At 39.1% G+C, this 17295-nt stretch overlaps 1 protein-coding gene across 5 annotated transcripts in view; it reads right to left on the bottom strand.

Annotated features, from left to right (window-relative positions):
• Positions 1 to 17295, bottom strand: part of Zfc3h1 (zinc finger C3H1-type containing) — a 49039-nt gene that overhangs the window by 9007 nt on the left and 22737 nt on the right. For all 5 annotated transcript variants that reach the window (XM_028759027.1, XM_028759025.1, XM_028759024.1 and 2 more), the window contains 18 exons: positions 16570 to 16707; positions 16066 to 16187; positions 15598 to 15747; positions 14076 to 14250; positions 13289 to 13420; positions 12344 to 12886; positions 12137 to 12246; positions 10791 to 10922; positions 10570 to 10691; positions 9403 to 9504; positions 9047 to 9166; positions 7873 to 8056; positions 6032 to 6218; positions 4811 to 4999; positions 3644 to 3881; positions 1890 to 1995; positions 1618 to 1816; positions 33 to 127 (listed from right to left, as the gene is read on the bottom strand). In XM_028759027.1, the coding sequence (XP_028614860.1) occupies positions 33 to 127; positions 1618 to 1816; positions 1890 to 1995; positions 3644 to 3881; positions 4811 to 4999; positions 6032 to 6218; positions 7873 to 8056; positions 9047 to 9166; positions 9403 to 9504; positions 10570 to 10691; positions 10791 to 10922; positions 12137 to 12246; positions 12344 to 12886; positions 13289 to 13420; positions 14076 to 14250; positions 15598 to 15747; positions 16066 to 16187; positions 16570 to 16707 (3044 nt within the window). The remainder of the gene's footprint in view (positions 1 to 32; positions 128 to 1617; positions 1817 to 1889; positions 1996 to 3643; positions 3882 to 4810; positions 5000 to 6031; positions 6219 to 7872; positions 8057 to 9046; positions 9167 to 9402; positions 9505 to 10569; positions 10692 to 10790; positions 10923 to 12136; positions 12247 to 12343; positions 12887 to 13288; positions 13421 to 14075; positions 14251 to 15597; positions 15748 to 16065; positions 16188 to 16569; positions 16708 to 17295) is intronic.

Raw genomic sequence — 17295 nt, 5'->3', positions numbered from 1 at the left:
TTCCTCTACAGACCAAACGTCCCACAACTCACCGAAATAAATCCACGTTACTATACTTCTCAAAGCCAGCTTTAAAGAAGGATCCAACAAATTGCCTCAAAAATGGAAGAAGCTTATCACCTCCGTTCTGTCAAAACAAAGGAGTAACACATGCCAGGCTTGTATTTGATAAAGACATTTGAAACCCTTTTTAGAAGACACGATGAGATTATTTTTCTTGGATGGAAACACATGAGTAAACCTGGACACATCCTCATTTCCTGTGATGGTTGGTTCTACAATCACCTGGGAAGGGAGTCTGTAGGAGGAGCTAAGGTGGGAGGAGTTAGGAGAGGAAGAGGAGGAGCTGGGAGAAGAAGAGAAAAAAGGAAGAGGAGGAGCTAGAGAGGGTAGAGATATAGGAGGATGGAGAACCACACAGGTATGGAGAGCACTCGTGGAGAACAACTTATAAACTTAGGATAGCTTATAAAGCAAACTTATAAAATTAGGTTAGCTAATTGGGATACAACTCTCTTTGTATGGGCATATTGTTAATGATTATTATTCATTATCAAACATATAAAGCCTTTGATTAATCTGTAAGAATTAGAGTCTCATTCTCTTACTAGGCCCGCATAGATGTCGGAATGGTCCCTCCCTTGCAGAGACAGCGTGGAAGATTAGCAGAGCCATCTCTCACGCTGGCATCTAGTGGGTGGCAGGGCTGGTGTTTATGGTTCTATCTGCAGCGCGCACGTGGCCCCAGGCTGAGAAACATGGCGGCGGGGCTAGGCAGAGCTGCTGCAGCTTAGATAGTCGGATGAACCTGAGGCCAGTTTTAAATACTTAATACAACAGGAGTCTCACATGTGGGGACAGTCTTAATTGTTATGTGACATGGAAGGCCCAGTCCGCTGTGGCTGGCACCATTCCCAAGGCTGAAGACCCTGATCTAGTTAGTGCGGACAGCAAGTGGACACTAACAAGCACACACACTCTTGAGTGTGTGCATGACTCTGGGCTCTTGAGTGTGCTTCATACTCCTGATGCTGCAATAAACGAACGCTAACCTAGAATTGTGAGTTTAAATAAACCCTTTCTTCCCCTAAGTTCTTTTTGTCGGGGTTTTTATCACAATAGAAATGAATTTGAAACACCTCTGGATTAAATTCAACTAACCATTAAACAACGTATCTAGTATTATCAAAGGCTCAAAATCACCCACCAGAAGAGGTTGTGAGCCATTGTAGATGGTTGTGAGCCAGAGTGTGGTGGCTGGGAACTGAACTCAGGACCTCTGGAAAAGCAGTCAGTACTCTTAACTGCTGAGCCGTCTCCCAGCTCCCACCAGGATCGTAACTAAGCAGCTACCACATTTGTCACTAACGTGGATACTTCGGGTGTAAACATGAATAACATAGTTTGTGCTCTGGAGGAGTTCTCAGAGACAAACCCTGTAAGCAATCCAATGGTAAACTGCAGGAGGAACAGGAAAGCCTAGCGTGACCTACACAGGGCAGAAGGACCAAGAAGGCTATGCTATCAGGAGAAGTCACTGCTGAAAGAATACAGAATACAGAAACACCATATTTAAGAAACAGGAGGTTTTTGGGTTTTTTGGTTTTTTTTTTTTACCTGCACGATGAAAAATTTGCACAGATGATAAAAAATTTCCGCATTCTGAGGGTTATTTTCAAACGCAGTAAGCCAAACCAATTGGGCTTTGTCATTTCGATCTGTTTTCAAATACAAAGCTGCAAGGGTTTCCAATAACTGGCAGTTTGTGGGACAGGACTCCAACAAGGTTGTGCAAAGCTCCACTGCCTCCTCATACCTTAAGAAGAAGAAGACGGCTAAGACACGGTGAGGACTAACTGTAACAGAGCTGTTTGTTCGTTAAGCTTTACCTCTCTAGGAGCTGGTGCAGAACAATCATGTTTGTGTAAAGCGGAAGGCAGACCTCTATTCTTTCTCCACTGGTAAGGGTCTCATCTGTACAAGCTTTTACCGCATCTACCACAAAACACACAACCAATCACTTCACTGTTACACTGAAAAGGCAACATAAACCCCATTTGTCTCCACTTAAGGACCAAGCCTGATTTCAAAAAAGGCCATAAGGTAGCAAACTAGGTCATGAGACACCAGCTCCAGGAACAGACCATAAAATCCAGAACAAGATCATAAAACGCCCTATCAAAAAACTGCCTGGGGATAACCACAAAAATGGGGAAATTATCTCAGAATGGGCCATCTGTGCTGGGCAGCCCTATTTCATCACATGGCTAAACACTCATGATGTAGGAATTCAGACCACTGATTACCTGTGACCCCTAGCACCCAATAATGAAGTTTTAGATTACCTAATCCTTCTAGAGAGTTCCCCCAGTTCCCTATAAGAAGGCCTGCATGCCTTTGTCTGGGGTCACCATTTTAGAGAATGGTTGAGCCCCGCATGCTGGTTGCTTCTGCTTATCTGAGTCTGGGGTCCTCCTTCAGCGAAGCTCAGTCCCTTACATTACCAACTCCAAGACACCCTTACTAGCCCATCATCCTTTTCGTCTTTTCTTAACCCTGACATTTACCCAAATGGGGTGCTTCAGGTATCCGCACGCTCCTACACCTTAAAGGATCTTAAAGCCTACCGTCATTCCATTAATCAGGCATATTCTTTCCATTGCCTAACAGGATTTTTATAAGGACTCTCCCTCAAATTCTTCTTTGAATTCACTATACAAACTCTCCTTAGGTTGTTTTTAAATTTCCCTAGTTCCTCTAACAGGAATGACCTTTCTTCCCTTTCCTCACTGGGATATTCAAGGATTTACTAAGCACTCAGTAAATTATAGACATTCATGCACAGCCCTTTGGAAACATGGAGAAACACACACAGGTCTCTATCCTTGAGAGAGTCTCCTTGGACACAATGCAGTTCTGCTTCAAAGCTCAGCTCTGACCGATTGACCCTCAGACACCTTCCTCGAACGTGAAAACTGACAGTAACCTCCCCCTCTTGAGTTTAGGATCTGTACAAAATAATTCTACAAATGCCAGATTCTTATTTCTGTAGCATACAACTTACATTACATACTAATACACTGTATATATGGTCTTTTATACTTCATGACTATGCCAAATGCATAGACCTTCCAACAGGATTATATACTTATTTTAGAGAGAAAGAGGTTTTAAACTCAATTACATGTTCAATGGCAGATATATGTTTAGCATATAATAGTCAAAAAATTAACTTTGAAGAAAATATTAACTACATGAAAAAGATCATAACACACCCTTAAAAGACTGCCAGAATAAAATAAACAAGCCAACTTAGCTCTATGATTCAATCAACTCCTTCCCCTAACCTACTATACTATCAGTAACTGTGTACATTCAGATGCACGTGCATTTAATAACAATACGTTAATCTTGTATCCTTTGTTATAATTAAAAAAAAAAAAAGCCACAAAGCAGCTTTTCAGCTTCATAGATGCAATGACCATCTTAGGTAATAATACTGAAAATACTTAGATAATAAAGTGCAATTACAACTGAAGTTATCCCATTTTATAAAGAATCACAATAAAAAATGAACTGACGTTCTGAACACTGGTTTAGGAATTTCTAATGCTTGCTACTATAGTTTATAAACATCGCTTACCTTCAAACACTGCCAGTAGTAAGTCAGGGTTGGTCCTGACATCTTGAGCTGCTTGCCATGGCATTACAAACGGCTCTGTGTTGACAATTCTTGAAGGATTAGCATTAGATGGGTCATAGAGTTGCGAAGGGAGACTATTGAACTCAATCAGATGTATGTAGGCCAGCCATGCCAGACAGCGGTCATCTGTCTTAAGGTACTCAGCTACTATTACATCATTAGCCAATTTTAATGCATTCTAGACAAAATGGAAACATTGGGAAATGTTTTTAAAGAGTCATTCCCATCGACAATAAGATTCAAATCTAAAGAATGAAACTGATATATTCTAAATTATTCTTAAATACTTAAGTGAAAACATTTTTTTTCAAGACACAGTTTCTCTGTATAGTCTTGGCTGCCCTAAAACTCAGAGATTCACCTGCCTCTGCCTCCTGATTGCTGGGATTAGTGTTGGGATCAAAGGCATGTACCATCACCAACTGGCTGATACGTGAAAATTCCTATAGTCACCAAACTTTTTAATGACAAATACTAAGATGAGCACAGATTTTACTATCTTAAAGTTTATGATATAATAATGAATGAGATAAAAAGTATGAAGATCCCTTACACTTAAAATCTGGTTAAGTTGCCGGGCGGTGGTGGCGCACGCCTTTAATCCCAGCACTTGGAAGGCAGAGGCAGGTGGATTTCTGAGTTTGAGGCTAGCCTGGTCTAGGGCTACACAGAGAAACCCTGTCTCGAAAAAAACCAAAAAAAAAAAAAAAAAAAAATATGATAATTTAAAGACAAAAGAAAGGAAGGAAAGAAGGAAGGAAGGAAGGAAGGAAGGAAGGAAGGAAGGAAGGAAGGAAGGAAGGAAGGAAGGAAGGAAGGAAAGAAGGAAGGCAAGCTCCCAGCCTCAAGCCCACATCAATACAGATGGCTTTCTTTATGGACTGATGCCTTTAGATCCTGCGTTAAGGCTTAGCTGGAAAGTGACTAACACAATCTTTCCAAGGAAATGCTATAAAAACTCATAGCAACAAAAATAAGATGTCACCACAACTTACTTGTAAGTGACGAGTTCAAATCCAAAGCCTCACTATTCGACAGTGCTACTCATGTCTAAGACCTGTATACACACTCTACAAGATGAGATTAGACACTATAATAAATGTTTACCTGTAAAATTGCAAGTGCACTTTGGCATCTCCCAGTGAATATATGTAGCTGAACTCTAAACAAAAGAGCCTCTAGAAGCTGAAAGGACAGACTATCAGATACTTCCCGCTTGGCTGCTCCCGTCAGAAACTCCACCATCCTCTCACAAACGTAATCCTTCTCTTCAAAGGTGCTTTCTAGGTGCAAAAACTGATGGAAACAGTTTCACAACATTAATCTTGCTTTATTGGAAAAAAACTACAAACTGTCATTCAATTAAGACACTGTCTCAGTAGATGTACAATTTATGAAAAGAATAGCTATTAAAATATATAAACCTACTTTCCAGTATAATATTCAGATCTGCCTTCTGTCACAGATTAGTATAAAATCAGATGAACTAAAATAAAATGTATTCTCTAAATCATCACTGAGCGCAATTGCACTTCATTTCTGAATCAATACATGGTGAACAAGACCATGACAGATATGCAAAGCTTACGTTTATGATCATACACAACCTGTGTTGATTGGGAATGCAACTCTTTAAAGAAATTAAAGAACTCTTTAATTTTTAAAGAGTTAACTCTTTAACTCTTTAAGAATTAAAGAATGGTATCTGTGGGCTGGAGAGAGAGCTCAGCAGTTACAAGTCCTGGGCTGAATTCCCACCACCCACACAGCAGCTCGCAACAGCCTGAGATCCAGCCTCAGAGGTTACCATAGTCTCTGGCATCCAAGGGCACCAGGCACACAAGTAGTGCACAGACACACTCGGGCAAAACCCCCATACATGAAATAAAAAAATCAAAGAGCATATGTATTAGAAATGTATGACACCCTAAAGAAAAACCAATTTAAGGAAAACTGTTACAACTTTTGAGTCTTCCTTTCTCTGGGAAAGCGTGTAATCATCTACAGCATCGCCTCTAGACACTGCTGGATTTGGAGCACCTGTGCTAGCCAAGGCTTTTCAGTACCTCAGCTCAAAAAAGACACATTGTAAGTAATCAATTCATTTACTAAGAGATTATGTGTTATCCTAATGTCTGAGTTTCCAAAAGTAAGAAAATGACAAATCTAAGACATGCTGGCACCGTAAAGCTGGGGAAAATCATAATAAATTCTCTACATGCTAATAAACTATATAATCTACTAAGCTATCTACCAACAATTAAGATGCCCTAAGGAATTATGACCATAGCATACATCAACCACATGGCTGATATCTTTTCTACTTACAGTCCAAAAGCTCTGATAGTCAGGGGCATATTCAACAGCCGTTTCACACATTTCCTGCACCTCCTCCTTGGTCCCTCTTTTTGAGAACAATCTGAGGTAATGGCACCAAATTTCTGGATTGTCTTTATTGTTTTCCAGAGCTCGAGCCAGTACATTTAAAGCAGAATCCAAAGATTCTGAACACAGTCTGTATGTGTAAAAGAAAGGGCAAAGTGTTCAGTGTAAGTTGCTGCGGACAGAGCAGCTTGGTAACAGCACACGCTTAGCAGGCGCACGGCACCAGGTTCAATCACAGCAGTGTAAACTACTGAAACACTTAACATCTAAGCAGGGCTAATCAAATGAACCAACTAAGAATCTACTCTCTACTAGAATCTACTAGAAGCCAAGATCACCATGATACAAAGTAATAAAGGGATTTCAAATCATGTCTGTCAAAGCCCAAAGGTCCTGATCTCCTGTAGACTAAATAATTTCTTTTTAAGTAGATATTCTGTAAGCATTTACCACAGATAGAAACATAGTATAATAAAAGCACTTGAATTATCTACTTCAAATGTGTTCTACGTCCACACTCAGCAATACCTTTTATGATTTATACTGTTTGAAAACAGGAAAGTTAAACAACTCTCTCTCAAGGCCAGCTACTGCCAGCATAAAATATCAAAGCTTTCAATATAATAGTTCTTTTCAGCTCCAGGGCTTGCTATCTCTTACAGAAGATAATTCTTTCATGAGCCTACTCATAGAGTAATGTACATTTCTTTGTCCTTTACTCAATGAGTCAGACAACAAAGTGCTGTAACTTACCCCATTCTCATGGAAATGACACACAGACAAGTTAAATAAGACCCTTTTCAGGTATGTGTGGTTTATCAGCACTCTGCTGCCGCTGCCTATTTAATAGGCTTTATACTAAGTTTTAAGATAGGTCTTTCCCAGTAGACTACTTTTTAATAAAAGAAACTATTATACTTTAAAATTACATTGTAAAGATTATTCCTGGCTTGCTCTCTAGTATTAAAAAGCAGAAGTTAAGCATATGAATTTGTAACAGAAACCACTAGCTGTGAAATATACTACTTAACATGAACATAACCACACATGGAAAAAAGACCAATTCCATCAGAATTTAAAAGAGGCTAAATAAACTTAAGTCTTCATTGCAGATTAACCTAAAATCTAACCTGTCCCATTCTCATAATTTTACTAACAAATTTTCACCTCCTTTTTGGTTTCTAAGACAGGGTCTCACTATGTAGCCTTGGGTGGCCTAGCTCTCACTATACAGACCAGGCTGGCCTCAAACTCAGAGAAATCCCACTGCTGGGATTAAAGATGTAACCCACGTGCAGCACACTTCAACATAATGTATCACCTGTTATCCACTGAGCCACGAACACAAAATGAAGCTCTACTCTTAAAGCTTTTCTGCTAAGTTTAGAACAATAATAAAATACTTTTGGCTTTGTCAAAAAGCAAACTAAGGACACAAAACCAGGTATGAGAAAATCTACCTCTAATTTCAGTCCTTGGGAAGTAAAAGGAGGAGGACCATTCAAGGCCATCCTCAACTACACAGCAGGTTCCAGCCCAATCAGCATTACATGAGACCCTGCTTCAAAGAAAATAAAGTACTAAAGCAGGGGTGGGGGCTCACACATGCAATGTCAGCACCGAGGAGTCTGAACCATGAGTGCGTGGGCCACCGAGTGAGTTTCAGGCTAGCCTCTGTTACAGTGAGACCCTGTCTCAAAAGCAATTGATAATAAGGAAACCTGATGAGCATCACTAAGTAAAGACTAAAGATCAATATTTCGGAACAACTGAAGCTCACCTACCCCTCATTCTGATTCAAGTACTTGTATGCGAGCTTGAGCCAAAGCTGTACATGGGACGGATTTTCGAGTACACTTGCTTCTAAGTTAGCAATGTCATCAGTTTCACTGGTAAAATACCTCACATCATCCGGAGTGACAACAGTGTCCAAAGCTGGGACGTTTATTTGGTTCTCTGGTCGGAAGGCTGTAAGAACAAACAGCAATAGTTTTATATCTTCAACCACTCAAGGAAAAAAACTTGGTTCTCATCTGTAAAGAGTCTAGTAACAGGTAATTTTCAGCTCTAAAGCGGAAGTGTCACATAATTACTCATCTAAACCTAGACACTTCTAGAAGAAAAAAGTATTTCAAGCATCAGAAAAATAAGAATATAAAGGACTCTAGAAGTATAGTAGAAGTAAACCATGCTAAGTATGTTGATTAAATTTAAGTGACAACACTGAACTAAACCAGAAGTTCAAATGCGGCCATGATGGCACACACCTACAAACTTAGCACTCCAGAAGTAGAGGCAGGAGCATCAGAATTCAAGGCCAGCCTCAGCTACAGGAGACTTTGTCCTGTGAGGGGAGGAGAAGGGGAGGAAAACCATTTATAAAGTTAAAATCTACAAAATATTTCTTCTACATCTCAACTACAGAACTGTTACACAAATATAAATAAACATATGAGTGTACCTGGACATCATTATTAATCCACAAATTATGAAAACTAGGAATAAGAAAGATGTACTCAACAAATACACACACACACACACACACTTACTGCATGTCAGAAAAGACTCCAAAATAAAGCAAAATATAATAATATATTATTATTATTATCACTATAATAAAGACCATGTGCTCTCAAGGACACAGGCAAAGCGATGATCTTCACCTGAGGCTGTATTCACCCCATTAAAGCAGGCCTGCAAATACATGAGGCTGCATCACATTTATTAAAGAGTGTTCCTCCCATTTACTGGGCAAAGAGCAGGAATGAAAACATCCTGCAATGTCAGGATCAATGAATACCTATTACTGAAAACATGACAGGCACCACATTTAAGACAGTCAAAAATACCAATGATACAAGTTTAGGAAAAGCCGTTTATAAAGTAGGCTAAGACTGTGAGGGTTCTGATGAAGAGACCAGCACTGAGGCAGCCTCCATCTCCTGCGTCGTGACTTACCATACTTGATGGGGCCTGTGGACTGCCCCTCATCGCTGCTGCTGCTGCTCTCGGACACGGCTTTCCTACAGAACCTTGGCCTCCATTTTCTTTTATCTTTGTAAGTTGTAAATGGAGGTGCTAACAGAGAGAAGATTGTTAATTTATGTAAGTAGTGTTTTTATTGTTTTAAAGAGTTTTAAAAAAGCTACGGTTACTTGGCCAAGATAGTAAAAGACAACATTCACTTTAAGAACATGTCAGACAGTCTGCAATCACACAGACACAGACACACACACACACACACACATATACACACAGACACACACACACATATATATACACACACACAGACACACACACACACATATACTTACTATGGCCTTTACTCTCATTAACGTTGCTAACGAGGAGAACAGCCATCTGGTCCATTGACATTCGGTCTTTGTTTACTCCAAAAAGTTTTTCAACATACTTTTCTGAAAATAAAACAAGGATACTATATTCATTATAAAAATGTGGCTGCAGTAACTGTGCTAGTTAAAGACTACAAAGCAAAGAATAACCTAAGACTTGAACTATGAGCCGGGCGGTGGTGGTGCACGCCTTTAATCCCAGCACTTGGGAGGCAGAGGCAGGCGGATTTCTGAGTTCCAGGCCAGCCTGGTCTACAGAGTGAGTTCCAGGACAGCCAGGACTATACAGAGAAACCCTGTCTCGAAAAAAACAAAACAAAACAAAAAGACTTAAACTATGTATGGCACTAGTCAGTAATGTCTATGACCTATAAAAATGGAAAACCTAAGGTTAGGTCAATGATTCTGACAAGTCCTTCCCACCATACCACCATAAAACTGGGGCTGGCAGTTCAGGGAACTCAAATGAACACATTATTAGGTAAAAGTACAAGTCCAAATGAGGAATGACAAAGTGACTTCAGTGACTTTACAATCACTCTGGATAGTGATTTAAAAAAAAAAAATAGTAAAGATTAATTCCTTTAATCCAAAAGACATTATTTGGCACTCTGTGGGGAAATTCAACAGTACCAGTGCACAAGTATTTGCTAGAAATCCACGATTTCTACAGCAAATTTTATAGAGTATTTTTTACTTCACTACAGGATTTAGAGGCTAAACCCATGTTAATTTTTAGTCCTAAGCTTTTGAAAACAACAAAGGAAAACAAGAGGCTATGCTAGAATCAACAGTAAAGTGTCCCACAAATGTTTCTCTTCTAAGCTGAACCATGTAGATGACTAAAACCTTTCTGTAACAGTAACGAGGTGCTAAATCTCTGCTGTCACAGCTACTGGCTAGCACTTACCACTGACAACCAAGTACTTGAAGTGTGAGTAGTCAGTGAAGTGTGCCTTCATTCAAACTCCCCTCTAAAGGCCAGTGTGTGGTTAGTGATACTGTGTTCAACAGGGCAGATCTAGGAAGTGTCATAGTGAATGTACGGCATTATTAGCTGTTTCAAATACCACAAGCTGGGCACGATCTTTTTAAATTCCCTACGTTCAATGAGAACTCTTTACAGACCTGTTGCAGAAGCAATTTCCTCATCAGTGCTTGTCTCTGAACAGCCAATCAAAGATAGATTGTATGACAGAATGTCCTGGAACAACTGCTTCCGGCTAAGTGTATAGTCTTGTACATGCTGCCTAAAATAAAACAAGAGCACAGAAGACAACCGTGTACTTATCAAAACAAAAGGAAACAGGACTTTCTCTAGAGAATTCTTCCAAATAAAAACTACTCACCACTGACAATCGTCATCATTACATGTTCCTGTTAAATCAAAACGGCAGAAACACTGATCCGGCTCAATCCTGTTACTGTATGACACTGAGCTCAGGGGAAGCTTTTCCTTGGTTCGATAGTAAGGACTAAATCTAGAAAAAGAGCGGAAGGACATGTTAGACAGACAGAAAACGAGACATCTTCTTAATTTTTTCTTTCTCCGTTAAAAGTTCTATACCTGCTTACTAATCAAATCAACACTACAAGTAACTAAAATAGCTACAAACAATAGAAGGAGCGACTTTTATAACAGGGACATGAGAGGTGTCATGTTGAAAACTGAGTGAGGTGGTGCACAACTGTTTCTCAGCGTTTGGGAGGCTGAGTTCGAAGAAAGCTGAGCTGACACAGGAGGGCTCCATCTCATTTAAAAAAAAAAAAAAGTGAGACTTGGAAGTATTGAGAGGTAGAAGACCTGCCTAGCATGTATGAGGCCCTAAGTTCAATTCCAAGTACAAATTAACAACAAGAACTTTATTTAAAACTATTTATAATGCAGAAAAATATGTAAGTAATGCTGTATTCTAACATCCTTTTCCCCCACCACACAATAAAACGTTCTTTACTGGTATTTCTTGTATACATTACGCAGCCAGCATATGCTACCTAGTAAGTGCTTTGTAACTTTATCATAAAATCATACCCATTTAGCAGTCCACAGTCACCTAAGAATGTCAACATTACAGAGGCTGGCCAATGACAAATGAAGAATCCTCAAATTAAAAATCATCACTGTCCAAGAATGGCAGCACACTCCTATAATACTAGTACCTGGGAGGCAGAGGGTTGAGGATTACTTTAAGTTTAAGGCTAAAAAATAGCAAGTTCCAATTCAGCCAAAGTTTAGTAGAGAGAGTCTATCTTTTAAAAAAAAAAAAAAAAAACTTATAAATTGGGAGCTGGAGAGATGTCTCAGAGGTTAAGAGCACTGACTGCTCTTCCAGGGGTCTTGAATTCAATTCCCAGCAACCATGGTGGCTCACAACCATCTGTAATGGGATCTGATGCCCTCTTCTGGTGTGTCTGAAAACAGCAACAATGTACTCATACATAAAATAAAATGTGCTATTTGTTTAAAAAAATACTTATAAATCAATGAATAAAAACCTAGAATTTGAACCTAAAGAACATGCTATAAAACTCCATTTCTGATATGATTTGAGAACAATAGCAATACATACTTTTGCCTTCCATAAAAAGGTTTGTTTTCCAGTGACCATAATTCAAATGCTTTTATTAAGACAGATTTAAGGTAAAGCACTAGGAATCAGGATAACTCTGACACTATGAACGACCTCTTCTCTACCTGTAGGATTTAAAGACGAGAAGAGGGCTCTGGTAAGGTCTAAATGGACATGGCTTCACTTCTGTTGTCTTACTCTGTGCTGTAACAAAATCCACATCCACAGAAATCTCCTGCAAAACAAAGACAGCCGAAATGACAGTGATTCCGAAGACAAGTGAACCATTAAGTAAACTCTACATGCCATAGGAAATAAGAAACGCCACTTACCTGACCATGCAGAACTTGTTCTGTAATGCCTGTGGTAGTTTTTAAAATCAACTGTTTTAAACTGTCGGCTTTTGAATATAATTTTTGTAATTCACCTATTTTTAACCCTAGAAAAAGTTCTGGCTTTTCTACAGTACTCTTACTAAGTTTGTTTATACACTCCTTGTTAGGTGTGTCAGTGTGCTTAAGGTTGGGTTTAGTGAAAGAATTGGACTCTAGGAAGGATCTTCTTCGTTCTCTGTTCGAACCTGACAAAACTTCATCATCAACATCATTTTCTTCTGTGTCCAAGGTTAATTTATCCTGTGTCAGATCATGAAGTGAGGGTTGAGGTAAAGAAAACTCAGGTTCCTCTTCCACAACGGGAACAAGGTTTTGCTGTTCCTTTGCTTTGAGGGCTCGGGCTTCTTTTAACTTTTGAATTTTCAAGGCATACTCATATTCTAGCTTTTGTAATCGTCTTTTTTCCATAGCAATTAATTCAGCTGAATGCTTCCTTGGACTTGATAGTGGAGAATTATCCAATCTCATCATTTTGTTTGGCTGTGGGAGAAAAGTAACTATTTTATATCACTTTATGCAATCATACACGATTGATCATAAGATAATGGTGGTTTCACTAGAATATAATACCAAGGCCACAAAACCAAACTGACAAGGAGAGCGAAACAATTTAACAAATCAACACACTGCTGCAAGTTAATCTGTGACCAACAAAAACTAAAACCAATGCAAAATAAATTTTAAAAGCATCCAAAATATAAGTATGACTTAAAAACAAACTCTAGATTGTATAGATTGAATAATAATATAATCTGTTCTCTTTGAAGTTGCAGCAAAGTTGGAATTACTTTATACATCTCATAGCTTAGAAGTACCGTTAAAAAAAAACAAAAACAAAAACAAAAAGCCCTGCTTTCCCCAAGTCTCCTCCAGGCGACTTACTCCGCGGCGGTCTTGCTCCAGTTTGCGTTTCCCCAGCTCTTTACTAGCCACGGCCTTGGCCCGAGCGAGCTCCTCCCCATACTTGAGCGTCAAAGCTTTCTTAATGGTAACACGCTGCTGAACTCTGTGAATCTGAAAATAGAAAGCACAAATGAGCCGGGCGGTGGTGGCGCACGCCTTTAATCCCAGCACTTGGGAGGCAGAGGCAGGCGGATTTCTGAGTTCGAGGCCAGCCTCTTCTACAGAGTGAGTTCCAGGACAGCCCGGACTATAAAGAGAAACCCTGTCTCGAAAAACCAAAAAAAAAAAAAAAAAAAAAAAAAAAGAAAGCACAAATGAAAATCTTTTGAAATATCCTCTCGAACACAACAGCTTTAGAGGTATTCAACTCAATGTAAAAATATCCTAATAGTATGTCTCAATAAAAGACCACAGGTTACATGTATGCTGACGGCTTAGGTTCAATTTTTCCCCCTTTGCTTTAGAGGAAAACCCAAAACAAAACTAAACATCCAAACTGCCTGTGTGAATGTACAGTACGGGGCTGGAGAGACAGCACCACAGTTTACAGCTTTCCCAGAGGGCTGGAACTCAGTTCCCAGCACCCAGTCCAGCAGCTCCCAAACTCCTTGACTCCAGCTCCAGGGAACACAGCGCCTGGCTTACGTCAGGGAGCACCAGCACACATTACGGCAACCTCCACACACATATACAAAGGAATAAAAAACACTTAAAAATACAGTAAACATCAGACTACAACATTTAATGGTTTAGAAAGGAGCATTACTTGTTCTTGGAGCTTCTTGAGAAACACCCTGTTAACACTGAGGATCTTCTCTGCTGCCTGAAGCTGTTCTGTAAGTTTTGTGATCTTTGCTTCAGCATTTCGAACAGACTCCTTCTTCTTGGCTTCTTGCAGTACGAGATTCTTTAAAACTGATTCATCTTTAATCAAGAGAATTCTGAGTGGTAAATAACAAAATTCTTATTGTTTTCTAGAACTGGCAGGCTAACACCATCAAAATAGAAAAATTTCAAATTAATAACATAATAATGTATTTTAAGAATTTTAATCTTACATGCATGTAATTTGAAAGAGACAACTCTGGTCATAAACTGAAGACAAATCCTACATGTTATAAAATATAGTTTAGCACAAGATAAATATCCAAAACCTAAACACTTCCAAATATATCGTGCTCAGAATACTTAATGTCTAAGATTTTGTTCAGAAGGAAAACAGAGCACGAGTCTGTAATGGAAGACCTTGCACCATCGTGCAGTGCTCCTGGTGCTTTTGTTTTAAAATCACAATTACATTCATTTTCATGATTCACAAAAAGAGGACCAAGGGTCTGAAATGTTAGAAATGAGGTTATGAACACGTATTCCTTTTTCTTAAGGACTTCCAGATGAATATTTAAAAGCCTTTAAAAAGCCATTATGCTATTTAAACATAAACAATTCTAAGAGTTAATTTAGGAGCACAGACAGCATGAACATTTTTCATTATACCGAATAGTAACTATTTCCAACAATCAAGTTCACTTTTAATAATAGAAGAAAACTGGGTAGTAGCACATATCTCTTATTCCAACACTCAGGAAGCAGAGGCATGAAGACTGCTACAAATTTGAACCCAGCCTTGTCCATACCAAGTTTCAGCCCAACTAGGGCTACACACACCTCAAAAATAAACACACACACACACATCTCTCAATATAAGGTATAGGGATGTGCTTTCTCTAAAAGATTAAAAATATGCTTTACAATAAAGACGTTTTTAAAAAGGTCATCTAAAAAATTGAAGATGTTTTAAATATACTCAAAAGTTCTTAAGGTTATAAAATGAGGAAATTCACAAATGATTTTAGCAATGACTAAAGTTGTCTCAGTCTGACAATCTTCCTTACAGGTTTTGGTATCTCCAATTAAAATATTAATTAAATTACATTACATAATGAGTCAATAAAATAAGTAACTCCTCTAGTTCTGCCGTGTGGAAGAATCAGTGATCAGGGGTTATCCAGCACCTCCCCCCCGCCCCCACCCAGCCCCCCCCAGCCCCACCCCGCACCCCACCCCCCGTCTTCACACCTAACTCATCCCTATGTGGAGAATTGAAGACTCTAGGGAGGATGGGGTATAGCATGTTTGCCACTGGTCCGGGTGAGGAGCCAGTGGAGAAAACAATTGTAACCCTATAGCAGTTACTAATGACATATACCAACATCAATACAGATACAGACCTTCAACCCAGGCACATAAAGAGATATCGCACATTTAATCAGACACGGAATGATACTCACTTGTGTTTTTTAAGCTTTGCTTCTGCATCTGCAACCTGTTTAGTAACCATTGCTATTCTCCCAATCCCATCCATTTCCACATCTGAGTTTGCTGGGGATGACGAACTTGTCTTCAGCTGATCTGATTTAATCAAACGTTGTTTCTCACGGCTAAATTGAGAGAGGAAATAGACCAAAAAGCATTTTCTTTAAAATATACTTTTATAAAATACATGTTAATGACACTGACTATATAAGCAGTACCTAGACTCAGGTTGACATTTGCATTCAGAGCTAAGGGTGCAGTCCTTCTGTGTGTCTCCTAAGCTAGTTATATCTCAGTGTCTCATTGTATTTAGGCTGACAGATGACTGACTCCCCATGTAACATTGACTCCACAACTAGGATAAATTCAGGGTCCTGGTTTATACAGAGAAAGAACCTTTAGCAAACACTACCCTTCGGTGACATACAGAGACTCTCACTTACTTGGCAATCTCTTCCTTTAACAATCTATATTCAATCTTCTTTTCTTCAGGCAAAGCTTCAGGTGTTCGCAGAGGGTCATTTTCTTTTTCAGATTTTGGAGGTACTTTGGGTTTTGAAGCTTGCTATAAGGAAAATTTTAAAAAGCAGCATTTGAAGAGTCAACCAGAGCAACAGCTTTCAAAAATTCTACTCTGATATTTCTATTTTATGTTATACCACCGTATATACTAAGATAGTGAATATCTTAGCACTATCCTCACTCTTCTTTTGAAAAACTACTAACAGGCTACTTGTCAACTACCCAATTACATAATCTACCTAGTCAAAAGCTAGTCCTTAAAAATACTGAGCTGAATTATACGGGAGCTGAAATAAACCCGGAAAGGGCTTAAACACGATTGATTTTTTTAGTTGGAAACTGGTGTTTCAGTTAATGTAATACAACACTGAACAACACTGAGTTTCCCTTTACACTCATCTTTCGACATTAAATATAGCACATACCTCCGCAGTTCGTCTTGCTTCTTTGATCATGGACTCTAATCCACCAAAAACACTGTTGGTTGACTTGGAAGCTTCTCCATCAGACTCACTATCGTCTGAATCATTCAGGGTTACAACCACTGATTTATGTTTTGGAAGCTACAAAAGCAATGTATTTGTTAATCACGGTAATAAATGCATTTCTTTTTTTCATTTTTTTTTTTTAATTGTGTCTGGGGGCTGAAGAGATGGCTCAGTGGTTAAGAGCACTCACTGTCTCTTCTTCCAGAGGTCCTGAGTTCAATCCCTGGCAACCACATGGTGGCTCACAACAATCTATAATGGGTTCTGATGCTTTCTTCTGGTATGCAGGCATACATACAGATAGAGCAATCATACATAAAATAAATAAATCTTCAAAAAAAATCTGTATCTGTCTATGTGTCTGCCACATGTGTATGTAGCAAGTGGCCTTGGAGGCCAGAAGAGGGTATTAAATTGCCTGAAGTTGGAATAAGAGCTGGTTAGAGCAGTGTTAACATAGGTACTACAAACCAAACTCCTTACAGAAATAGCAAATGGTCTTAACCACTGAGCCATCTCTGCAGCCCTCCAGGAAAAGCATTTCAATTCTTTTCATCATTCTTGGAAAATTAAGTATACAGCTTCATACAATCTTTTAGACTCTTTGTATATCAACACACACACACACACACACACACACACACACACACACACACACACACA

The sequence above is a fragment of the Grammomys surdaster genome, unplaced genomic scaffold (assembly GCF_004785775.1).
Source record: "Grammomys surdaster isolate TR1022 unplaced genomic scaffold, NIH_TR_1.0 126271, whole genome shotgun sequence".
NCBI classification, from domain to species: domain Eukaryota; kingdom Metazoa; phylum Chordata; class Mammalia; order Rodentia; family Muridae; genus Grammomys; species Grammomys surdaster.
This window is presented reverse-complemented; position numbering and strand designations above follow the sequence as displayed.